Source organism: Ursus maritimus, unplaced genomic scaffold (assembly GCF_017311325.1).
Source record: "Ursus maritimus isolate PB19 unplaced genomic scaffold, ASM1731132v1 scaffold_9, whole genome shotgun sequence".
Classification (NCBI taxonomy): Eukaryota; Metazoa; Chordata; class Mammalia; order Carnivora; family Ursidae; genus Ursus; species Ursus maritimus.
In genome coordinates, this window is record NW_024427107.1 from 47,459,762 (window position 1) to 47,486,647 (window position 26,886).

General features: G+C 46.7%; 1 protein-coding gene across 1 annotated transcript in view; it reads left to right on the forward strand.

Moving 5' to 3' along the window:
• BAALC (BAALC binder of MAP3K1 and KLF4) overlaps positions 1-26,886 on the forward strand; it is a 71,435-nt gene that overhangs the window by 36,819 nt on the left and 7,730 nt on the right. The window contains exon 2 of the mRNA XM_040626083.1: positions 21,762-21,928. Coding sequence (XP_040482017.1) covers positions 21,762-21,928 — 167 coding nt within the window. The remainder of the gene's footprint in view (positions 1-21,761; positions 21,929-26,886) is intronic.

Here is a 26,886-nt window from a genome sequence, read left to right on the forward strand (position 1 = left end):
CCCCCCCCCCCCCCCCCCCCCCGCCACAATTGAGTCGTGACTGAGAGAAATAGTGGTGGGTAATGGTGAGCTAAGCTCTTTGATAAGGCTCAAAGTTATGGGCTTTGTCTGAATTCAATCCACATAGCCTCAGGTCTCGCTGGCCTCTGGGGACAAATCGGTTCCTCTGAAAAGCAAAGAGCCTGTTCCACTGTTTCTCGCCCACTTGTTCCTTGGGGCCCTAGCTCTTTTGCAGTTTGTCACAGTAGTTCAGGGGTCCCCAGGGTGCGGCTCACCAGTGAGACTGGCCAGCTGCTGTCCTGCTCCTGTGGGTTTCTGTCTTTGCTTTCTGTCTTTTGACTTTCTGCTTTGGAAACTGCCTCCTTCCTCACTGTTTCTCCCCCACCCTCCCAGGGCCCTGGCCTGTCTTCCAGGCACGTCTCTTTCTGTGGCTGAGCTCCATTGCTACTTCCAGTCTGCACTCAAATCCCCTCTCAGTGCCACAGCCACTAATATTCCAAAGCGATTGTTTTCACCTGGGCCATTGTGCTCCCTAGGGGACATCGGACAAGGTGTGGAGACATTTTGGGTTGTCAGCACAGGGGGGCGGGTGATATTAGTATCTGGTGGGTAGAGATCAGGGGTGCTGCCAAACGCCCCACAATGCTCAGGACAGTCCCCCACAGCAAAGAATGATCTGTCCCCAAAAGTCAGTAGCGCTGAGGTAGAGAAACCCTGCTCTAGAGCCAGGATATTCCGAATAGGCAGAGCTATAAAGTAGGGAAGAAAACCTCGCTCCCCACTTCGTGTTATGCTGTGATTTTAGAGGGGCCCCCACGTAGTGTTGCTTGTATCCTGTGTCTTAGATAATTTTTTGAAAAGTAGGTTTCTGAATTTTTGCTTATGGCCCGTGTCCTCTCCCTGGGGTCGGGTCGTGGACAGCAGATGGGTCTTAGGGACAAGCACTGATTGTCTTTAAAACCGTTCCTTCCTCTGACCTCGAGGCTTGGCTCTTCTTACTGGGTAAGGCCTGCTGGGGCTGGCTCCTCTTCGGTTAGGGCAAGTTATTTTCAGGGGGCTCCCTAGGCCCTTACGCAGATATGCTGCGAGCCCCCACCAGTTTGTCCTGCTGTGTCTGCACTCCAGGATGGATTCCAGCTCAAGCTCAAATGAGAGAATTTTTTGTGAATTGACACCCAGGTGCTACAGAACTTACAGGAGTGCAGCTCAGGGTAAAGCTTGGGGTTTACTCTCGGTGTCAGTTAGGACTCTTTGGGGGGCAAGCAATAAACAAACCCATCAACATCTACCAAAACAAAACTCTAAGCCGAAACAAGGGACTGTATGGTTTGGGCTGAGGCTGGGTTCAAGGCTCACATGGTGCCAGGAACCCCTTGTCTCCCTCTCCTTCTCTCAAGCCCATTCTTCTGTGTGGTCTCCATCCTCAGAAAGGGTCTTCCCTTGCACTGCTCAGACCACTGCCACAGACCCACTGTGCAGTGCTCGGACTCAAATCTACTGGGAAAGAGACAGACTCTTACAGAGGTCCTGAGAGTTACTGACTGGGGTCATGTGATGTCTCTGAACCAATCATATTGTCCCTGAGAATACAGAGTGGTGATTGGCTTTGCCCTTGGTCACGCACTGCTACCTAGCCCACCAGCTCTGAAAGTGGGAGGGTGGGGTTACTGGGAGAAAGATACCCAATGGTGGGGAACAAGTCCACTGTAGGGGTTTAGAATCTTAGGGGCGATCAAACAAACTGTGGGATCATTAGGGAAATCGGGAAGAGACTCTCTAAGGAAGATATGTTCTTTTATTTTATTTCCTTAAGATTTTATTTATCCTAGAGCGAGGGAGAGAGTGCGAATAGGGGAGGGGCAGAGGGAGGAGAGAGAGAATCTTAAGCAGGCTCCACCCTCAGAGGATCCCACCTGTGGACCATGAGATCATGACCTGAGCTGAAATCAAGAGTCAGTCGCTCAACGGACTGAGCCACCCAGGCACCCCAAGAATATATTCTTTTAAAATGAAAAAGGATTGATAATTTTATCTTTAAGCAAGTTGGAATGCACAGTGTGGGGAGCTGAGGGCTAGGCAGGTGTAGGGAGTTCTAAGGGAACTTTGATGGAAAGGAAATATTACCTGCATGTTCCTCGGTTATGCTTTTTATAGCCCCATAATTTGGAGTGTTTTTCTCTTCCTAAACCTTTCAGTACATGAAATTTATAAACACTTTGATTTTTGCTTGATGATATGACAAGATGTATTTGACGGTAATGAGTACTTATTTTTTTCTATACCTTAATTTATTCATGTTTTAGATTTTTCCTAAAACTGCTTGTGAAATTTCACATCTTTATTTCAGTAAGCAACTTTCTAAAACAATGTTTCATTATTTTCTTTGTAAAGTCAAATGTGGCGATTGGAGTACTTTTAATTTCCATTAGACTTTAAAGTGCATTTCTTCAACTTCATATCCAAATACTTTTTTAAAGCACAATTTTAAAATAAAAAGCAATTTTTAAGGAAAAAAAAATGTCTTTGCACCTATCTCAGGATAGTAGTGAGGCTTTTTAAAAGCACCCAATTCAATGCCTGACGTGCAGTGGGCTCTTTATAAATAGAAACTCCCTTCTGCTCGTTTTTAGAACTGTTAAAAATCTCTGATGAAAAAAAAGTATTCACTACAGTTTGTAGAGATGGCGATGTTCTTGTTTGCCAAGAGGTTATAAGACTTGAACCTGCCTTATATTTCACTTTAAATAAAATATATCATTTAATAATTAAAAATGAATTGAAGGACAAATTGTAAGAATTGATCACAAATTAGCGTTATATTTCCCACACTCCATGAGAATAATATAGGTAAATGAGAGCAAAAACCAAAATGCCAAAGCTCCCTGGAGATCTTTCTTCTTCCCAGGTTAGTAGAAGTAGCTGGGCAAAGTAATAGATTTTGTTCCTGAATAAATGAATAGCCTCTCTGGGGAGAGAAAACCCGGGCACTTGGAACAAGCCAAGAATCACCGAGTGCTACTTTGTGCGATGTTGACTACAGACGCTTAGGTTGTGGAGCGAACAGTGATCAGGGTTGCCCTCCCCAGGCTGGAAAGGTGAAGGAGTGAGGAAGAACACGGCAGGTAGAGGGTCATCCTGAGCAGTGACACCAAAGTGGGCATGAGCCTGGCACTTACGGGGCACAAAGGACACCTGCCTGCCTGGAGGATAAGGTATGTGGTGAGAACCAAGCCCAGGTAGTTACAGTGAGCCCATTCGATGGAGCACTTGAAAGCTGGGCAGAGGTGTTTGGATCTGATGCAGTGAGGAAGAAAGCCACGTTTGGGGAGGACTCATCTTCCTGTCATGACGTGGACATTCCAGACAGTGGAGAGAGACTGGAATCAAGGAGGCCAGCTGCACGCTACTGCAGTAATCTAGAAGTGAGGTGCACTGGACCTTTCCAAGGGAGCACAGATGGAAGGCAAAGAGCTCTATGGGAAGAGGTGTAAAAGGAAGAAGGGACAGGGCTTAATGTAAGACTCGATTCTAGGGAATGAAGGGGAGGGGAGAGGAAATAATGCACATGTTTTTAAGGCCTGAGGCTAGAAAATTGGTGGCATGACTGACCTAGATGAGAGAGTCAAGAAGAGCCAGATTAAAGGTAATAAGTTCAATTTGGACATATTGAGACTAAAGTGACTTGAGGGACTTCCAAGTGGGAAAAGGTAGACTGCGGCTGGTTCTGCAAGACTGTCTCATCTCTGTCTGCATCTCTTCCTCTCTTCCCCCCGTCTCTTCAACACAGCCTCTTCCCCATCCTGTTGCTCGAGCTGAGGTCCTCATCACCTCTGACCTCCAGATAGTGTAGAGTCCTGACCAATTTTCCTTCCTCCAGTCTCATCCTCTTTAATCCATCATCTTCCACATCTCTCAACTTTTTATCTTGTTTTCATTATGCCCATAATTTCATTTTCCAGATTACTAATTCAGTATTTATCTAGGAACAGTAGAAGCAAGTAAAGGATTTAGATTACTTTCTAGTAACTCACCGGTGTTGACCGTTGTTTTCTTCAGTATAATGTCATTCTGAGACGGCCACGAGGATGACTCGATCTATAAGGACTGCATTGATTTCTGTTTCTGACTCTCGCACTAGATGTGAGGACTTGCAGGGCGAAGTATGCCTCTGTGAGTCACCAGAGCCTGGTGACATGTCTGGCACATGCTGGGGCTCAGCGAATACTGGTTGAGATGAGCTGAAAGGAGCAGAGAGCTGGGTACCCAACAGGAGCTACACCGGTAAGGATGGATATAGTTTCTGAGAGAGGAGTGTGTTAGAGCGCGGGGCACAAGATTTCTAGTAAGTGGCCATCTTCTTAGTGATGAATGAACCACCAGGTATAGTTTTTTTCCTGAACAGAAACCACAAAGCCATGTGAGTCAGTAGGCCCCATACTGCATCTGTGGTGTCCCCGTGTGAACCTGGGATTCATGAACTTTCCCACAGGGCTAACTACCTTCTCATATATCCCTGAAGTCTGACCCAGATATTTTGAACGGGAAAGCCGAAGAAAAATCAGTTTTGCTGTTGTTTTACATTAAAGAAAAACTGCCTTAGAGGAAAACCTCTGGAAAGAATTTTGATTTTTCTCAAGCTTCACATCCCCTGGTTCTAGTACGCTAAAGTAAGCAAAACTGTTTCAAAATGGATTCTGTGCATTTAGGGTGGGATCAGGTCACACAAACAGGTTATTGACTTTACAAATGATGTTGTCCAAACATCACAGGAAACGCTACCTCCTCCTGTAACTATCAAAAATGGTAATATGATTTAAAGCGAAGCCAACTGCACCTACTCCCAGAACCTTGCAGGAACTTGTCGGAAGGGGGAAGCTTGAACTTGACTTGTTAGGAGAAGAAAGTCAGCTGAAACCTGCTTTTATCTGGGGAAAGCTGCACAGACAGGAACCAGGGATTTCAGAGCCAGTCACGGCATTGCAGAACCACAAATTCAAGTTGGCGCATTTGGAGTTTTTAAATGTATGCTTCCTACAGAAAACCCACGGCATCTCTGCCTTATGCGGCTGCTAGAGAAGAGAGTTTTGGATAGTACCAACTACTTAATGTTAATAGTGAGCTATGTAGTGAGTAGTTTCTCAAGCTTAATCCTGCTCATTCTGGCTGTGTCCTTTCGAAATTGTTACCAAAATCCTTTTCATCTAGATTGTGGTTACAGATGATTATCCTAATTAATTTACTATTATTTTTCTCTTTTTTCCTCTTTCTTTCTAACCACTTCATTGCACTTGTCAGATGCGTATTTTGGCAAAAGCCGTCTTTCTGAAGCGGTGTAATCACCAGTCACAGCCTTCTGAGAGTGGTTTCCAATTTGGCGAGTGCAGCTGGGAAGATCATCATCTCAAAAATGCATTCGGGTGGTGAAGGGAAGCTCTCGAAGGAGGCAGATCCCCACAGGCAAGGTTCTTCTTACTGGACTCCCTGCCTCCAGGCTTGAGCCCTTCACACAGATCCCTCACACTGTCTCAAGGCTGCTGTTGCCCACAGGACACCATCCGAACTCCCTAACGAGGTACCGATGGCTACCCATGATTTGCCCTCTGCCTCTCTTCGACCTGCTTTCTACTTGGCCACCAGCACTACCCTTTGGACATCTCTCTTCCCCACCTCCCAGATACCACTGCCAAAGGGCAAAGACAGAGCATATCTCCCTCACTGCTGTGTCCCCAACCCTAGGACAGAGCCTGGCTCACCGAAAAGGTGCAGGAAATACGCGTGGCTGCGCCACCCGCTCCGGCATGGTCTGTTTTTCTCCGGCTCTGTCCGTTCCTATTCAGCCCAACTTGTCTGTCCTTCAAAGAAGGTGAGGCACAGCTGGGACTTGTGAATGTTTTTATCTCCACCATGTGTGTCCCACATCAGCCCTTTGATAACACACAGTGAACACACCCCTGTTCTGCAGTTTGGGGCTCCCCCTTCAGCTCAACCTTCTGTCCTCTTGACCTACCTCCTGGGGCCCCTTTGCTCTGGGTCTTGGACCCTTTAGCGGTTGCTACACTCTGACCAGATCTGGGACAAAGTTGTCCATGTGAGAAGTGGCTCTTTGATGATACTCCCTTGCCCCTATGGCTTTTCTGCATTCTTTTTCATCCACCCAGTGCCCTCTCTCGCTCTCCAGAAAGGATCTGAAATCAGCCTTTGCACCTCGCTGTGCCTGAGGGTGGGAAGTGGTGAAATCAGCCCCAGCTGTGTGCCAGGCTCACCTACTCTGTTCTTTGATCACCAGTCTGTGATGCAAGTATCAGAATTCTCATTTTCTATCCGAGGAAATTGAGGCTTAGTGAGGCTGTCGTGGGGCGATGACAGAGACAGTAGCTGGGGGCAAGATGTCTTTGGAGTCACACAGAGCTGAGTATTGAGACCTGGCTCCACCATTGGCTGTTTGCTCCTCTCCGAGTGAGTGATTTGGCTTCTCTGAGGTGGTGAATAAAACGGGAGTCGTCATAGTAAAGAGTTGGACAAACAAACAATAAATGTTATTATTTTTTCACTTGAAGAAAGTCGCACAGCTTGTAAGGGGCAGAGCTGAGCTTGAACGCAGGCCTGTCTGGCTCCAAAGGCAGCGGCCGTCCCACTGTGGCACAGTCATCCTGTGCCTACAGCCGCCAGGCCACCAGCGATACGTATTGACTGAACATAAATTTAAGTTATTCACCTCGCAGACTCTTAGGGCCCCAGGAGGTTCAGTGTCAAAACAGAGTCAGGTTCAGGGCACCTGGGTGACTCCATCAGTGAAGCGTCTGCCTTCGTCTCAGGTCATGATCCCAGGGTCCTGGGATCAAGTCCCGCATCGGGCTCCCTGCCCATTGGGGAGTCTGCTTCTCTCTCTGCCTCTCTCCCTCCTCCCTACTTGTGCTCTCTCTCTCAAATAAATAAATAAAATCTTAAAAAAAAAAAAGTCAGGTTCAGAGATATGAAATGAAGAAAAAAAATAATTCAAATCTTGTGTCTCACAAAGAAAAGTATCACAAGGGAAGGAGTTTGTTTTTTCATCTTTACCGAGGTAAAGCTGACAAAATTGTAAGATATTTAAAGTGTTTGGGGTGCCTGGGTGGCTCAGTTGGTTAGGCATCTGCCTTCAGCTCAAGTCATGATCTTAGGGTCCTGGGTCGAGCCCCATGTCAGGCTCTCTGCTCAGCGGGGAGTCTGCTTCTCCCTCTGCTTCTGCTCCCTCCCCACCCCCTCGTGCTCTCTCTCTCAAAAAAATAAAATCTTAAAAAAAAAAGATATTTAAAGTGATCAATGTGATTTGAAACCCATTATGAAATGATCCCACTATTGAATTAATTAGCACATTCATCACATCACGTATTTACCTTTTGTTGTGTGTGAGAGAGAACTCAAGTTCTGCTGTCTCAGCAAATTTCAATAATACAGTCACCGCGTCTTATGTTCGGTCCTCAGACCACTCATCGTACAGCTGAAAGGTTGTGTCCTTTACCAACTCTTCCTATTTCTCCCACTCCCAGCCCCTGGCAGCCACTTTTCTAACCTGAGTTCAGCTTATTCTTTTATTTCCTTTTCTTTCTTTTTCTCTGTCCTGCATCCCCCGCCCCCAGATTCCACATAGACATGATACCATGCAGTATTTGTCTTTCTCTGTCTGATTTATCTCATTTAGCGTAATGCCCTCTAAGTGCATCCATGTCGTCACAAATGGCAGGATTTTGGAAGGAGTTTACTTTTGATGCACAAGAAAACCTCTTCGAAATCCTCTCTCAGACTTTTTTTTTTTTTAACCAGGCAGTGGCTCCTCTCTCCCCAAATCGCTCTTCTTTCTCTTTCTGCCCCGTACCACTCCTCTGCTTCCAGTTCCTTCTCCACCTAAACCCTAGTAAATAAATCAACTGATGTCTCTCTTTTCTTTGACCTCCTTTCCACTGTTTTGGTTTTTTTTGGAGGGGGGTATGTTTTCTTTTGTTTTGTTTTTTTTAACATGGATTCTTAAACCCAGAAGCAGCCATGAAGTCATTCTAGCAAACGGAATCCTTCCTGCTCTGAAGTGAGTGGGAGAAGTGGACAGAGGTGAACTTAAGTTAGCATGTCCCTCTCCTGGAATTAACTAAATTTTAAAACTTAGTGCTAATTGTGATGTAAAGGATACTCTTCCCTGGGTAAGGAATTTCAAGCATCAGCAGAAAGGATGGAACATTTTAGAGGCTGGAGGGTCCTTCCTTTTCTACACGAAGTTGTCCCTGGAGAGCTTCCATCCTGGAATCAAAGGCCCAAGGGTCAGGCCACCAGCATGTTTCCAGAGCTCCATCATTAAAGCTCCCCTTTCTAGCAGCAGTGCAGCCATCTGTAGGGAGAGGAAGGGACAGCCCAGTGTGACTCACCTCTTGTCTGTACCGTCGCCAGCCCCCAGGCGGCATCGCCCAGCCTTGTCACCAACACATCTTGTTCCTCGGCTCCGGGTGACCTTACTGAGCTAGGATTGTTGGGGAACTGCTTTCACCAGAGGCCTGTGATGTTCACAATGAGAGGCCATCCCTTCTTTTAGCAGCACAAACCTCCAAAGTGAAAATGGAGTCTGGGGAGACTTAGGGTACTGTCTGTGTCTTTACATTTAGCCCTGAATCCTGGAAAGACACCAGCCTTGACTGGGGGCCCTTAGGAGCCACAGCAACCTGAAAAGCATGTGGGGAGAGTGATCTGTGTCATAGGAAAGGTCTGTCGGAGGCTGATTTCACTGTTTACGTGCACTCTTTCCTTCGCTCCCCAATAATTGCCGAGTAATCAGAACAGCAAGCAGGGTTCACATTTGCACTTGCTTCCTTTGGAATTTCAGCCATTTGGTACATAAGGGAGAAAACACTCCACATACAGAGGTCTGTATGGCAGCTTCTCCTTGCAGGGATGGTACCAGCTCTGGCACCCTCCCCAGGGGTTTGGGACCCTTTCAACAAACATTTCTTGAATGCCTAATATATGTCCAGCACGGTAATGAACAAGATAGGCATGGTCCTTGTCTTCATGGAGCAACCAGCCTAGTGGGAACAACAAATTCCAACCTGGCTACATGCTCCAAAGTACAAGGTGCTGTGGGACAGAACGAGCGTGAGGGAGGAGTCCGGGGAGCCCCCTTGCCCTCCGCCTGCGGAAGTCATGTTTAGGTTGAGGCACAGAACTCACCAGGCCAAAGGAGGAGCATTCTAGTAGAAGGGATGGCGTGATAAAGCCAGGGAGGTGCCTTCGATGTCAGTAAGGCTGGAACATGGGGAACGTCGGGAGAGCATTAACTCACGAAGCCGGGAGAGGCAGGACTGCTCACATAGAGCCCTGCAGGGCATGTAGGGATTTGGGACTTTATCCCAAAGGCGTGGAGAAGTCGATGAAGGGATGGGCTATCAGATGCCTACTACTCCAAGATTGTTCCGGCCGTGCAGCAGGGAGTGGAATCCACAGGCTACTCTCCCGGTGTCCCGCAGCCTCCCTCTTGTCCCCTTGATTGGATCACCAAATGTCTGCAACACTCAGGTTTTGCTTGCTTCCCTAGGATTATTTTCCACGCCAGAGCAAGTAGTCATGATCCCGCCTGGAGTAGAGATTGCCCAAAGCCAACTGACTGCGCCCCTGAAACGGGGGGTGTTGAGTGCGGAAAATGAGCCGTGGCCCTGGCTTCTGAGTGTCCGAGGACAAGTGATCAATGTTTAGTGGGTGACCCAGAGGGCTGAGCACCTGGCAGAACAACAGTTTCAGGGTTCTGATGGTAGAAAATGCACCGAAGTGGTTTAATTAAATACACTCATCTTCTCCCTGTGTGTACTTCATTGCCACCCGCTTGATCTGCTAGCAAGTTACTTGGATTCTAAGTCGTCGTCGTCGTCTTCTTCTTCTTCTTCTTCTTCTTCTTCTTCTTCTTCTTCTCTTCTTCTTCTTCTCTTCTTCTTCTTCTTCTTCTCCTCCTCCTCCTCCTCCACCATTTATTTTATTTATTTGACAGAGAGAGAACACAAGCAGGGGGAGCTGCAGGCAGAGGGAGAAGCAGGCTCCCCGCAAAGCAGGGAGCCTGACTCAGGGCTCCATCACAGGACCCTGGGATCATGACCTGAGCTGAAGGCAGATGTTTAACTGCCTGAGCCACCCAGGCGTCCTGATTCTAAGTCTTTCTAAAGACCAGCTCCACCCTGAGGAGTAAGACCTTTGAGCTGTGGATTATCTTTTAAACAACAAACAAAAAAGCTTTCATTTATTTTGATGATATCATACATCTCTGTTATTGCCTCACCTTGAAAAGGGAGAACAGGATTCATTGTAGGTTTTCTTTCTTTTTTGTTTTTTGTTTTTTAAACGATGTGAGTAAACACAAATGCGTTGAAAGCAAAGGTTGTAGAGGCTGGCGGACCCGGGGTGGAAGCCTGGCTCTGGCCCCAGCTGTAGGACCTCAGGCAGAGTACTTGCTTAACCTCCGTGAGCCTCAGTCTCCTCTTCTGAAAAAAATAAGGGTATTGTAAGACCTACTTCAACGGTTCTAGTGTGACAAAGAAGTAGAGTTGGGAACCAAATTCCAATGCCATGCTCTTAGCTACCAGTCCTTTCAGGAGTCCTCCTGTCTTTAGATCCTTAGTTCTTAGCATGGGCTGGCACTCAATGGGAGCCCACAAATGAGAGTTTCATTTCATTTCTTCTATTATCTTCACGTCAACAATGCCCAGTCTTTCCTCCTAAACACTGTGGAAGAATCCTCTCCCCTGTGGGACTAACCATGCCTGATTTCAGTCCTGTGAGTGATCATCCCCGGGTTCCAACCAATATCTATAATTAGTTCCATTCACATTCACTCTTAGGATGCCCCAGGGAATTGTCCGACGGCCCTACAGAGAGTTAGACATCTCCTCCCTTGGTTTGAAAATGGCTGACCTTTCTCTGTAGAATGGACTAATAGCAACGTGTTAATGCCTGTGTGCTGTTCTTGTTCTTGGGGTCGTTATATTTGATGACTATGTTTGATAGCGTGTTTGATTAGATATAATCTAATAACTAAAAGATAAATAGCCAGATATTCTAGGCAAAAGGCAAAATATGACAGAGCTCTACTTTTAAAAAATCATTTTTACTTCAGAAGGAGCATATTTAAAAAGTAGAAATGTTATGGATAAGGCCCCATTAACCACCCTCTGATCTTGGTTCCCTGCCTTTTCCTCAAACATCGTTCAGGTTGTTGGGGATGCACATACACATATATGTGTACATATAAATATACATATGTAAAGATGTATGTACATACCCATGTGTGTATCGCTGTGGAAAAAAGTATAATAACATATATAACGCAGTGTTTTTCCTACATAAAAGCTGTCATTTTTACATATTTATCCTCTCCTTGCCTTATCCCACTCATTATTATATACCAGACTTGTATTTGTAGAAATCTTTATACTTTCTAATTGTATAGAATGCTGTAGGATAGGTAAAGCACAGTTTACTTAGTAATTACCCAACTGCTGATTGGCTCTGCTGGTTTCATTTTCCACTGTTTCAGGGGCATAGAGCGTGTCCTCAATAGGCCTCTTTGTGCAGTGGCGAGAGGTTTTCCACAGTAGATGCCGAGGACTGCGATCGCTGACTCATAATGGTGTGCGCATTTTAAACTTGAATAGATTCTGCCAATTGTCCTCCAAAATTGTTTTATTTGCACTCCTACCAGCGACATATGAGAGAACCCATGATCCCACACCCTTTCAACATTGAATATTATCGGACTTAACTTTTGCCATTCTGATAGGTAAGAAATGGTATTTTGTTTTTTTAAATTTTGCATGGCTCTATTTTTCAGTACTTTCTAAATAAACTGTGAAGTTTCCAATTAAGGGACAGAAGCATAAAGAATTCAGGTAGGCAAATGCTTTATATCCACCAATAGCAGCCCAGTGCTAGACAGCATAGGGACTCAGAGATGCTGGGGGACTGATTGATTGCTTTGGATGACTTTAAAATGTCAGGAATTAAAACAATACAATTGACTTAAATCTCCTAATTCTGATTCAGCCACATAGACTTCTTCTATCTAATAAGGATGTATCACCTGATTTCTAACGTCCAGCTAAGAGGACAATATAGTGCCAGCCACAGCCCACCTGGAAAGAGCCCGCTGAAAAAGCTGGTTGCACTAAACTTAAAGTGTCAAGGAGTAAAAACAACAACGAGGGAACAAACTTCCTTAAAGGGCTAACCATCCCCCAAAATGAACCAAGGAATAAAAGAAAACAGAGAGGAAAATTTCACTGGGAGACTCTTCCCTAAAGAAAAATTTCACTAGGTCAAAGAGGCCGAAGGGCAGGCCACGAAGACTAGCGTGGGGCCAGGCATCTTCGGAGCAGTGTTAGGGTGCAACCCTGGGGTGTTTTTAAATCCCTGATTAGATCTGCCGACTTTGTGGGAAGAAGCCAGGCCACAAGCCAGCACACCTTGTCTGCACACATAAGGAAGTGGGGTAGGAATAAAAGATCAAAGTAAGCCTCCCCATTCAAGCAGAAATGGGGCCATGATGGGCAAGGCCGTGGCCGAGGACGGCACCAGGCCCTGGAGGGGCCTCCTGGGACTCCACCCTATTCCCGGGACTTCCTTCCCAGACAGCGGTTTGTCCCCCTACGAGAGTGTTCCATGCTAAGGCCACCACTTGTCAGAGATTGCCTGGGATTGCTCAGGTGAACAATTCCCCGGAGAGGCAATTTCAGCCTGAGTAAGAAGGTGGGATCCGGACTTGGTTGCATGGAAGAGGAAGGGGAGGTTAGATACATGGATGGAGATGATGCATTGTCTTCTAAATGTTCTCTACCTTGCCTCGCCCTCCACCTGTCACAGATAATTTTGTCAACGCCAGTTCAAATTCTTGTCTTCTGTCTCTTCCCTGCCAGTGGGAATTCAACCTTGCCACCCATCTCCATTATCCTCGCTGGTGTGGAACCAGAAGGTTTAGTGCAGATTGGGAGAGGCAGTAAGGGAAAGTGGGTGGAGGGAAGGTTTCGCTGAGAGACCTCGATCCTCCTGCACCGTAAGCTCGGGTGTAACCCAGCCTCCAGCAGAGAGCCTGGCATGTAAGAGGCATGGGACAACTGATTTTCACATGACTGGCTAATTCCAAGACAGGGGATAAAAGAACAAGTAAGTGATCACTTATGATGATGAGGAAGAAGCACGTGAAGGAGGGGAATTAAAGGGAGGGAGGGAGAGTAAGACTGACAGATTCTAACAGCATCAACACGGAGGAGAGTGAGAGATCTCGATCTTTCCTTTTGGCTGCCTCCCAGGTCATCCGCTTGTTTGTTGTCCTTGGGTGTCTCTTTGGGGGAGAAGAATCCAGGCCTGCCTGAATCCACGGAGGACAGACAGGACTCCCCTTGCTTCTTCTTGGGATCCTTTCAGTTCCAGCTGTTGCTCTCAGCAGTTGTCTTTCTTGCACGCTGCGGGGTACCAGGGGGAAGCCATTTGCGCCACCAGTCCCCGTGGCCAAGGGCAGATGGGATAGGCTGGCAACTCATCTCAGGGAACAGGGGCCCTCCAATGCCCTCCTAGTCAGGAGGCCTTTGGCAACTGTTAGACTCGAACTGCTGTTATCCCTGTAGACTGTACAAGTCCATCGGTCAGTCTGCCCCCGACCGTTGTTGCTCAAAACCAAATGTGCTGCTTTATTTTCTTTAGTCAGTACACCATTCCAAAATGTGTGCTGACATTTAAAAAATTACACCCTTATGGAGCTATAATTCACGTACTATGCAATTGACCTGCTTAAAATGTACGATTAAATGGTTTTAGTCTATTTTCAGAGTTGTGCACAATCACTTTTAGAACATTTTCATCACCTTAAAAAGAAATCCTTTGTCTGTTAGTAGTCGTTCCTCATTTCCCCCCACAACAACCCCAGCTCCAGGCAATCATTAATCTAATTTTCTTTCTAGAGATTAACCTATTTCTGCACATTTCATGTAAATGGAATAGGATACTATGTGACCTGTAACTGGCTTCTTTCACTTAGCGTAATGTTTTCAAGGTTAATCAATGTTGCAGCATGTGTCAGTACTTCATTTTGTTTATTGCCAAATAATATTCTATTGTATGTGTATACGTATTTTATTTATCCGTCTGTCATTGTTGGATATTGGGGGTGTTTCCACTTTGGGGCTACTATGAATAATGCTGGTACACTTACATACAAGTCTGTGTGTGGACGTGGGTTTTCGTTTCTCTTGGGTGTATACCTAGGAGTGGAATTTCTGGGTCATATGGTAACTCTATGTCTAACCTCTGGAGGAGCTGCTAGACTGATTTCTAAAGTGGCGACACTATTTCACCAGCAGTGAGTGAGTGTTCTGAATTCTTCACATCTTTGCCAGCACTTGTTATTATCTGCCTTTTTCTATTAAAGCCATTCCAGTGGGTGTGAAGCAGTATCTCATGGTTTTGATTTATATGTCCCCGATAGCTAGTGATGTTGGACATCTTTTCGTGTGCTTATTGGCCATTTACAGTCTTTTTTGAAGTAATGTCTATTCATATCCTTTGCCTATGTTTTCATTTGGTTATTTGTCCCTTATCAGATACAAATTTGCAAAAATTTTCTCCTGTTTTGTGGATTGTCTTTTCACTTTCTTTATGATGTCCTTTGAGACACAAAAGCTTTACATTTTGGTGATGCCCAGTTTGTCTATTTTTTGCTATTGTTGTTTGTGCTTGTGGGATCATTTTTAAGAAACCATTGCCTAATACAAGGTTATGAAGATTTATGCCTATGTTTTCTTTTAAATGTTTTACAGTTTTAACAGTTACATTTAGATTTTTTTAATCCATATTGGGTTAGCTTTTGTATATGGTGTGAGATAGGGGTCCAGTTTCATTCTTTCAAATATATATATCCAGTTGCCCCACACACTAGTTGAAAAAACCCTCCCCCATCTGCCCCCCCCCCCGCTAAAAAAAAAAGAAGAAGAAAAAAAATTATTTCCCCATTGGCACTCTTGTTCAAAATCAATTGACAATGAATGTTAGGGTTGCTCACCATTTTTAAAGGATTTCCTTATATCAGCTTTATAAAAAGCCACATATCAGCTTCTTACACATAGTGTGTGCCAAAACTTACTCATCAGATTGAAGAAATGACAGATACCTCTCCATATTAGTTTATTTTGAAAAATGAGACAAATTCTAAGTGGCTGGGTAGTTGGAGTTTATTTAACATATACCTCAGTTCAGACAAAATTATTATCAGCCACGTGCTCAAGGCTTGAGGCCAGACATTGACGGACCAGAGTTTCATCTGATGTGACTTTAGGAGATTCTTCCCAAATAGACTGCTAGCGTCTTACTTTGGTTTTCAGTCATTGAGGGTATGACTTGCATGTGGTTTCAGTGACTTTGGACACCGAGATCACCTTCACCAAAGAAAACCAGGCGCTTGGGTTACAGAGGAGTTGCCCCTTGTCCTGCTCTCCATATGGCTTCCAGCTATCATTTTTCATTTCTGTGTGCTGCCCCCCTCCCAGCTCTATTTCCAAAACAGCAAGAGACTGGCAAGAAGTCATTGGTTGCAACTTATCAGCAAGCTTTGGATGCAGCTGTTTCCCATCTTTTGGCAAAGTCAGGGATTTGGCTTGTCTTCTGGATGGAATGAAAATTTTGTGAAGGATGTCAAAAAAAGACATACCCTTGGGGCACACAGATGTCCCTCAATTTACTACTACAGCATTCACTGTGGAAAGAAATATAGTTGGGCATTTTGCATGTAACCCTCAAAACTAGCACGAGCATCAGTCTCCATGTCAGGAGCCTGAAAGTGGAGTCTTCAGAATTCCATGTCTCAGAATCACTGGAAGTGGGTGGGGTGGAGGGAACTTGTTAAAGTGCGTATTCCTGGGCCCCTGCTGAATCAGAAGTTCTGGGGGTAAGACATAGGTATCTGCATTTTAACGGACGCCCCAACTGGGTCTCATGCCCACTAAAATTTGACAACTGCCTACTTGGGATTTTTTCTTTGAAGGATATGTGACTACTTGCTAAGGACCACAAGCTTTAGAAACATACAGAACCTGCATTAATCTTCAGTTTCTTCTGCTGAAAAATAAGAGTCACTCTCCCATCTTTCAGGTTTGAGAGGGCTGGCATGGGGTAGAGTTGCAGGTGCAGTTCAGGGTCTAGTAAAATGCAGCTTTCACAACAATGTCCCCCCGCCTGGGGCACTTGGCACCCAGTAGGGTTGCCAGATAAAATTCAGGAATTTCAGAAAAACAACAGTAATTTTTTTAATACAAGTGTGGCAGCCACGCTGAGGCCAGTTTCCAGGGTGTAGGGCTTGGGAGAACAAGCTCCACGGAGGGATTTGGGACATTGTGCCTGGATGGATAACCTCTGTGCCTCATCCTCCAACCCTCCCAGAAAGTCTGAGAGCCTCCCAGATCATTTAAATGAATTGCTTTCCTACTTTAATTCACTGGAGTCAATTTCTGTTGCTTGTAGCTGAGAACCCTGACCGATGTAGCATCTTAACTTCCTACTCAACAACTTGCCATCTGTCCTCTGTTCCCACCACTCTGAGCCTTCCCAGAAGTCATCAGGAACCTCCTAATTGCACAGTCTCTCTGGCTTTTCTTGGTTCTGTACATTTTTTTGGTGGAGGAGTGTATAGAGGACACAGGCACCCATGGCGACCCGGCAGGGAGAGAGCTAGGGGAACAAAGACCTGACCTCAGTATGCTACTCTAGACCTCTCTGCTCGGTAGCTAGTGGTGCCCGTTGGCAAACCCAAATAGAAGCCAGTGGGTGAGAGGGCCTGTTGATGTGGTTCATTCACGTCAGTGTCCTAGAACATAGAACAGGGTGGGGAGGAGGGGAGAGTGAGTGTGGCAGAACAGAAGGAATATATCCGGCATGCAGGCTATTTACACTGTCCTAGGTTTGGTTCTCTGGAAGCAGAGCCTGAGAAGGGGATTTCATGCAAGTGACTCCTGGAGACACTGCTGGAAAGGTAACTGTGTGTGAGAGAGAATAGGGAAGTAGGATGGGCCAGGGGAAGGAGCTGGGCAGAGATGTGGTTTCAGGATTAGTCTAGCCTCAGGCTGATCCAATGGGTTGCTTTGGAGCAAAGGGACAGAAATTGTCCTGTTCAGAGACAAGGGGCCTGGGCTGTGGTACACCCTTCCCGCCCCCCAGCACACTTTTAGTTGATTACTGGCCATGGGGTGTACCTGATGTAACCAGCCAGGCCTTTCCTGGTAAGGGGGCTTCCTTCAGCCAAGGGCAAGCCTTAGGAGAAGAGGGCAGCAAGAGCTATTAGCCACCAACACCCACCGCAGCTAGGGGGTGGGTGCAGGGACCAGGTAGGTAGACCTGGGTGGACACCAGTAGCATCTGCCAGAAGGACATTTACCACCTTGTTAACAGGAGATCGCTCTGGGTGATGACATAAAAATTCTTCTTCTTCTGTGGAGGATCAGTTCCTTTTTTTCCCAGTCCATCACAGGCAAATGTGTGGTCTTACTGCATATGACTAATACACAGCTCACACCCCTTGGGACTCACTATGTGAGTCTGACAGCCCTGGAACTGGTCTGTCGCCTATGAGAGAAGTTCAGTCACACAAGTTCACTCTCAGGTGTTCCAGTTATGTCAAGTGCCATAGAAATTTCTAAGTGCTTGCATTCAGTTTTTATACTGAAGCCACAGCAGACCAGTAACAACGGTTTGGTCCCTGGATCACACTGAGAAGCTCTGTTCTGGACTCTTCTGTGGGTGCTGGGACCCTGGAATTACCAGCCCAAATCATGCCAGGCCTGCTTCCAGGTTTTTCATGGGCCTCTTCTCCTGACTCATTCTCCGGGTTAGCTCTCCCCTGGGCCCCCGGGCAGCTAGAGATGGAGAGCAAATGTGTGTGCTGGGTTGTCCGTACACATGCATTTGAGACCCTTTAGGTGTAAGATGGAGGGGGGATGAGAAGAGAGAAAGGGGAAAGGCTGCCAGCTGATGGAGGAAGGGGGCCCCAAAGATGTGGGGCAAGCTGAGCTGAAAGAATCCATGTCTTGGCACATCCGAAACACATCCACTGTGCCCCTAAGTACTGTAGACAGCCAGTCAGGAAACTCCAGACCCACCATTTTCTACTTTCAGTGTTTTGAATTCTGATTCTATCCCATTGCCACAGTTCAGAGCCTCTTAGCATTTTGCAGAACGGGTGGGTGCTCTGTGGACCTGTCTGTTCTTTGGATCACTGCTTCCTCAGCTGTGTTGGGACTGTGGCCTCACCAGCTCTGCCTAGTCAACCAACCCTCCCTCTCTTTGTACATCAGACATGTTGTGCTTCTGATGCATGCCTCATTGCAAATAATTTCTCAACACTCTGGGAAAGGATTTTGTTTGTTTTCCTTAAGTTTGATTAAAAGCAAACCAAGGCTAACACCTCAAAAGAAAGATAAGCAAATGACTTGACAGTTTTTAAAAAGTCCCACACAATTAGCCAATAGGCACATAAATAATATGGTATCTCTAGCGAATCGAGCAGTGTAAACCCAAGCACTGAGATACTATTTTGCCTCTTAAATTGGCAAAGATGAGAAACAAAAGAAAATATTCAGGGTTTGTGCAGGATTGGGGAATATTGCCATTTCATATACTGTTGGCAGAGGGCAGTAGGGTAATTGGAGATTTATAGAGGTAAATCTGGGAATGTATTGCAAAAGACTTTACAATGTGCATATCCTTTGAAATCTTGAAGACACTCTTCCATATTTTCTTACATCCATTGGTTGTTGATAAAAAGTCTAATGTCAATCTCATTCTGCTTTTTTGTTTTTGTTTGTTTTCCTCTTCTGAAGCTTTTCTTGTTATTGACAGTGTTTGAATTTTCACTAAGATCTGGCTAGGTTGGCTTTTCTTTTCATTTGTCTTGTCAAGTTTGTGGTAAGCTATCTCAATTTGGGGTTTCACATCTTTCTTCATTCAGTTCTGAGAAATACTATTTTTCTGTGAATATTGCCTCCCTTCATTTTTCTTTACTCTCTCCTTCTGGAACCACTCTTCAATTGAGGTTGTAATGTCTGGATTTTCATCCCGTGTTTCCAGCATGTTTTTCATACCTCCACTTGCTCCTTCCAGAAGAATCCCTAGGGTAGCTCACTGACTTGCTCTTTATGTTTGTCCTGCTAATCAGTGTCTCTACTGAGTTTTAAAAATTCAGTTCAACAGTTAAAATTATTCAAATATCTTTGGTCACTCTTGTCCTCATTTTGCGCTTACCTTATCTCCCCTCATCTTTCTGGGCAGACTGACTACACTTATTTAAATTTTCTGCTGCATACCTTATTAGCTCCATTTCCTGCGGCATCTCCACTGTCAAGTTCGCTGTCTCTCTTTTATGGTGTGGGCCTTCTTCAAACATTTGTTTATTCTTGTTTTGTGCCCATTTCTGTCACTGAAACTTCCTATAGCACATCAGCAGCACCTGCTTCTTCTAAGAAGCCCGCTTGGCAGGCAGGGGTGGAAACTATTGGCCTAACTCTTGGCACTGTGTTCAGAGGGCCAGCCTTTGTGGCGTCGACTTTCTCCTTCTCTCAGGTGTCACCAGCCCTTGAGAGCACTGCCCTTCCCTCTGTGCCAGGCCCCTCTCTGTGCTGTTTCTACTTACAACACTTCTGACACCAAACGTGTAGGATTTTTTTTTTCCCACCAAATCAACCAATTCTCCAACTCTCCAGACACTGCCTAGGTGTCCTATAACTCAGTTCAGTTCTGACTCCTGAGTCAGCACAGCCCCCACAGGTGAAGGGTTCAGTCCCACTAGACTGCCCCCCACTTTAGACGCCAGTCCCAAGTCCTAGGTTGCCACCTGTACATCTGACCAGCCAGCTGTAAATCGGAGTTCTTATATCCCCTCTCAGGTTCGATAATTTGCTAGCACGGCTCACCGAACTCAGGGACACTTTACTTGTGTTTGCCAGTTTATTGTAAAGGATATTATAAGGTATAAATGAAGAGGTACATAGGGTGAAGAGGTACATAGGGCGAGGTCTAGAAGATTCGTAAGTGCATTCTGTTCCTGTGGAGTTGGGGTTTGTCACCCTGTTGGCACATGGATGCTTTCACCAACCTGGACGCTCCCTCAGTGTTGTTATTTAAGGGTTTTTTTAAATTGGAGGTTTCATCATGTAGGCATGATCAAATGACTCAATTTCCAGCCCCTCCCTCCTCCCCAGAGTTTGGGAGGTGGGGCTGAAATTTCCAAGCTCTTAGTCAAGATTAGGTCTTTCTGGCAACTGGCCCCTATCTTGAAGCTACCAAGGAGACCTATGAGAGTTGCCTCATTAGAATAAATGGTGCTCCTGTCTTTCCTATCATTCATAAAATCCCAAGGGATTTAGGAGCTCTGTGTCATGAACTGAAGCAAAGACCAAATGTTATAACAAAAGATGCTCCTATCACTCAGGAAATTACCAGGGTTTTAGGAGATCTATGCCAGGAACTGGGGGAAAGGACCAAATATGTATTTCTTGTTATATCATAATATCCCACCTCGCAGACCGCTCTGTGACTGCTGATGGCCTCAGCGGCTGCAGGAGTAGAGTAACCAACCTACCTGGTTGCCTCTGGCCTCCCTGTGGCTACTGCACAGCTTCTGCCCACTTCTTGCCCCCCACCTGCTATTTCCCCTCGTACTTCCTGGGCCACCTTTTCTCTGTTCAGTCAGGTACTCTCCAACTATTCCTTGCTGTAGCCCTCTTGCTTTTCAGTGAGGCCATATATTTAAACCTCATTGTATCATTTCTTGGCGTTCGTTATTGACGAACACATGCTCAGTCCAACACCTCGAGATGGAACAGTGTAAAAAACTGTACAGCCTTCAAACCAGTAACTCTACTTGTAGGACTTTATCCTAAGGAGGTAATTAAGAATAAAGCTTTAAGGGGCGCCTGGATGGCTCAGTCGGTTGATATCAGACTCTTCATTTCAGCTGGGATGGTGATCTCATGGGTCGTGAGATCAAGGCCCGCATCAGGCTCTGTGCTCATCGGGGAGTCTGTTTGAGATGCTCTCTCTCTCTCCCTCTCAAATAAATAAATAAATCTTAAAAAAAAAAAAAATAAAGCTTTAAGCCTAAGAAGTTTCAACCACAGTGACATTTATTGTGAAGACAAATAACCAACTAGAGGGGATTAAATAACTGGTGGCACAGGGGTGCCTGGCTGGCTTAGTCGGTAGAGCATCCAACTGTTGATCTTGGGGTCATGAGTTCAAGCCCCACATTGGGCATAGAACTTTCTTAAAAAAATTAAAAATAAATAAATGGTGACACATCCATACAATGGCAGACTAAGTATGTGAAAACTAATATGGCAGAATATTGAATTGCATGGAAAAATGTCATTGATGTTAAGTAAAAGTTTCAGGTTGCAAAATGATTTTAAAGTCTCATTTTTGTTTAAAAAAAAAAAAGAAGAAGAAGAAAGAAAGAAAAGAAAAATATACACAAAGGGGCACCTGGGTGGCTCAGTTAAGCATGTGACTCTTGATCTCAGGGTCGTGAGTTCAAGCCCCACATCGGGCTCCACACTGGGCGGCACCTACATCTTCTTTTAGAAAAGGGTAATTCTGCATGGTGGGATTCTGGTGACTTATTTCTTCTTTGTGGCTCCCCCCCACCCCCGCCACAGTCTCGGGGATTGTTTGCAGCAACTGTCATGTGCAAGACTCCAGTGCCATCCTCTGCTTCCCTCCCCCAGGTGTGCTGGAAGATGGACCGTCCTCCAATGGTGTGCCCCGATCCACAGCTCCGGGTGGAACGTCCAACCCAGACAAGAAGCTGAGCTGTGGGACCCAGTGCCCGAATCCCCAGAGCCTCAACTCAGGCCCTCTGACCCAGAAACAGAATGGCCTTCGGACCGTGGAGGTAAGGTCACAGCCACAGAACCCACTTGATTCTGGAGAAAGGGGGAGAAGCTTGCTTCAGAACAGGGTCAGGCTCAGATGGCACCCAGGGAAGGAGCAGTGACAGCTCACCTTGCCAATGGGGAGATTTTTCTACTCCACCCATGTGAAAATTGTTGCAAAGAAAATCGCAGGACCCCTCCCCACCCCTATTCCTGCCTCGAGGGTTGCTGTGTTTTGTTGAATCAGCGGAAATGGGCCCTTGCTGTCTGCACTCTAAAGGAAGCGTGTGTTTGCTTAAATACAGCTTTGTTCGGGCATCCCTTCAGCACAGCTCTCACCATCTTGACACTGAGGATTGTACTGGTCACAGGAACCAGTTTGGGGCCAGGCAGTGGGCAGGGCTCAGGGCTGACTGGGAAGGAGAGAGACCGGTATGGTAGGAGACAGGCCAGGCATTTTTACCTCACACCCTTCCCCCAGGTGGGCAGTGGGAGTGTCCCCGAGGGGGGCTGTCATTGCAGAATGTGGTGGCAGCATCACCCTCAGACCGTTAGTGTTGAAGAAGACGCCAGGGCTATGGCGTCGCAGAGCCCGCTGGCCCCTTTTGGATTCTTTCCTTTCTCTCAGAGCTGTTGTGGGGTGGTGCCTCCCCTGCTGGCCCTAGCTCCTCCCACGGGAAAGACTGCCCCTCATAGGCCTCTTCCTCCTTCCGTCCTCCCCCACTTCCTCATCTGCCCCATGCCCCACCCTCCTCAAAGTCCCCTGCTTACCTGATGCTGATTTTCCAAACCCATCCCCCCCTCACTCTCTCCTGTCAAAATTTACCGGTCCTGTCCCCTCAGGCCAGTGCCACTTGTTTCCTGACGCTACACTTGGTCCTTTAATGAAGGAATTCTTGCTCACTTGAGTGAGTTACCTCTAACCCTTGGTTAGAAAACCTGCTGCAAATTCAGTTCTAATGCTTGTGAACTAAGTGGCCTGGCAGGACCCACTTAATCTCTTGGAGTCTCGGGTTCCTTATCCACACAATGGTAATAATGGCACAATGAGAGAACAGATGGGCCTGCCCTGTGTAAACTGAGAAGTGCGTAAGGCCGGCAGTAGGGATTAGCGGGCTGGTGAGGCACACAGCGCCCCAGCAGGATGGAATGACGCACTGAGCGTGGCTCTTCAGACTCAGAGAAAGTCACGGGGCGGGGGATAGACTTGAACTTGCGGGTGGCCCTCCTAGGGTCCTGTTTCCCCTACTTTGCCTGTACACGAGCTGGCCTTCTAGACACCTAATCATTATTGCTTCCAAGGGTAGGTCAGAACTACGCTCAAAAGCTGGGTGACGGCTTTAGTGCAGGCCCTGACATTTGTTCCCAAGCCTCCTCCCCGTGCGTGTGCCTTCACCCTTTGAGTCAGGCTGGGTCCTGTGGGCAGGAAGCGGCTTTGCCTGGCACGTTGCATGATCCACACACTGGCCTCCTGCCCCCCATCATTCATGCCTCTAAAGTTGTGCTCTGCAGTTTGCAAAGTGCTTTTAGGTCTGCTGGGGCATTAAATCCTCGCAAAAGCCCTGTAAAGTAAGTATCGTCTCCAGTTTATAGAAAATGAAACCAATTCATTTGACTTATGACATGAGTCATTCATGTAAGTGCTGGAGGTGGGTGCCAGTGACTTGAACTTGAAACAGGTGTTTAGTATAAAGATGGAGCATAGAGATGTAAATGGACTTTTTAGTGAAGAATGCAGTATTAGTCCTTTATCGCCAAAGGACATACCAAAGCACACCAGCATTCAGGGGCTTCAAAAAATCATCTTTTTCTTTCCCCTCACAATCAGCTACAAGTTGAGTGGCGAGGCCTGACCTCCAGCACCAGGCTCCGGGTGTAGTTCAAGCTGTTTCATGTATATTATTTTGGGAATCAGGCCAGAAAACAGCACCTCTGAGGTTTATCTTCTCATGGCTATGATAGGAACCTAAGAGGGCAAAATCAAACTACCGGAACACATTTCATGTCTCTGCTCATATCCTGCCACCTAACCTCCTGTTGGCCCAAGCAGGTCACATGGACAAGCCCAACATCAGGAGGGCAAGGAAGTACACACTGTGCCCACTGGAGAGACAGCAAGGATTAAGGGCAATCGTACTATCTACCAGCTAGAACATACATTCAGAAAAACGCCCACGTCGGTCATAAGTACAATGAATCTTTATAAGGTGACACACCCATGTAACCGTCATCCATGTGAAGACGTAGAACATTTTCCATACCCCAGAAATCTCCCTTGCGCCCCTCACCGTGGTGACTGGGATGTGCCAGTCACTGTCCACCTCGGCAACCCAACCACCGTTCTGACATCTAGCATTCTAGGCCAGCTTTGTTTATATTTTAGACTTTTATAAATGGAATCATATGGTATGTGTTCTTTCGTGCCTGGCTTCTTTTGTTCAACATCACGCTAGTGAGTGAGACTCATCCGTGTTGTTGTGAGTTACAAAGATTTGCTCATTTTCACTGTTAAGTCCATTCCATTAGGTGAGTGTAATCATACTACTTGAAGGACATTTGGGTTGCTTCCGGTTTGGGGCTATTGTGAACGACACAGCCATTAACATTCATGTGCCTGCCTGCTGGTGGACATTCCTTTCTTTTCAGTATGTTCCTTGGAGTAGAATTGCTGGCTCATAGGATGGGGATATGTTTGACTTCTATAGATACTGACAAATAGTTTGCCACGCTAACCAGCTTTACACACTAACCAGCAGTGGATGAATTCCAGTTATGAACATAAGAATTTAAAGCCAGTAGGTTGGGGCACCTGGGTGGCTTAGTCGGTTAATCGACCAACTCTTGATTTCGGCTCAGGTCATGATCTCAGGGTCCTGGGATCGAGCCCCATGTCAGGCTCTGTGCTCAGCGGAGAGTCTGCTTGTCTCTCTCCCTCTGCTCCTGCCTTGCTCTCTCTCTCAAATAAATGAATAAAACCTTTAAAATAAATAAATAAATAAATAAAGCCAGGAAGTTGTGCTTAGCCTTCCTTAGGCCTGTGACAGCAGCCTGGCAGGCAGGCATAGGATACTAAGTGCTCTGTTGTATTATCTCACTTAATCATCACGATGACTGTAAAATGTTGATATTGTCCCCAGTTGACAGATGAGAAGGGAGACTCGGAGATAGCGAAGGGAAGCAGTCCCTCACGCCACACACACATGGTGGAGCCCACCGGGGGCCGGGGGAGTGAGGCGCTAGCCCGCCTGGCCGGCACAGCCCCGGGAGCACGATACCTGCTGATAGACCATCCATGCAGGTTGTTGTCACAAGCCAATGAGCAATGGCGGTGTTGCAGCCACTTCCCAGATGAGATCAGGGAGCAGAGGGCTTCAGTGCTGAGTGTTCACACAATTGCTACAGGGCATCAGTGATCTTTGTGTCCTGGAAGCTCACCAGCCACCAGACGTCTTGAGTCCCTCAAAAGCCACGGCGAAGGTTTTCTATCCACGGTGTCCGTTTACAAGACAAGTTTACCTCTGATTGAAGCTTCTGTCCGCAGAGTTATTTCGTCCCAACACAGCTCTCAGCGGTGAATCTCAGTGAGAATGATTTTCTTCCTAAACCCTCCAGGGCCTTTGACATACTACCTCGTCCTCGCTGGTCTCCTGTACTCTGGGCTAAGGCTTCCTGCATTTTCAGTGACCGGCTCAGGCAGGAGCCACTCACCTCTTCCCTCTTCCTCTACTCCCCAAGATGACCTCCTACCATTTCACAGCCTTCCGCTGTATGGCATCCGGTCACCTGGCTGATGGGTTTTTGGCACTTTTTAAGAGCTCTCTTTCTCCAGAAGAACCCATTCACAAAGCATGCATCTTTCTGCACCTGTCTGCGTCCCGACATACAAAACAAGCCTGTTAGAGGCAATCCTTGGTAGGCCTGGAAGTGTTCTGCTCGGTTCCTATAAGCACTCCTTGGATTCATTCGTGTCATGCTCTTCCACGGAGTGCCTTCGAGGTGCCAGGCACTGTCCTGACGCCAAGGATCCAGGGGTGGAAAAGGAACACATGCCCCGTGCTCTGAAGCGGCTGCCGGTTTTAAGGGTGAGGCTGGGGAGTCAGATAATACAGAATAAATGAACAAAGGCGTCACCGGTTTGAAATAGTGTTGTTTATTTCAAGGAAATAAAAGGCCACTAATAGAGGCTAGCACCTCCTCCCTTTAACGCAGACGCCTCCGCACGGTTCGCATTGCTCTCTGAAGGGTGCCGGGGACAGCTGATGGCGCTAATGGCTCTGAGCAGCAGCATCTGTCCTGAGCCCCTCTCCACTTCGTGGCCCAGCAGACAAACCATAGCTTCCTTCTTTCAATCCCCTCGGCTCCTGTCTTCTGCCTGGGCTTAGTAGGTGCTAACTAGCGAAACGATGTGACAATAACGATATTTTGCAAATTGGAACTGTCTCAGTGGAGAGCTCGTTCTCTTTCTCTCCTGTGTCTTGATTTCCTCCAGTCACTTGGGAGGCATCTCAGCATCTGAGAAATCCTTGACTGCGTCTCCCTCCCCCAGCCTCTTCCCTGAGCTTGACAGAAGCCCAGGAGGAAGTCCTAGAGCTGCTCTTCTCCCCTGCTAATCGTTCAGGAACGCTGGGCTGCTTTCAAACATTTGCTCTCCAATCTGAATGTGCCGTTTCCTGAGCCTTAGGACTCCTGTTTTCCTCCCCCAGGACTATCTCAAGTTATTCACTAAGGTAGAAATGTACGTGTGGATACAGCTCTGAGCAGACAAAGCCTGAGTGTGTGGCTGGCCTCCCGGTGAGCCCTCATGCCTCTGGAAGCTGCGCCATTGTCAGTTACTTGACTGTTCTTGACGACGTGGCCAGACCGTGCTGAAGAACTTCACCGATGTCCTAACTGATTCTGGGCTGAGAAGCCTCCCTCTGCTCCCACCCCCTCCCCCCACACCCAGTGTCTGACTGGTGGCAGCGCTCCGACCGGTCCA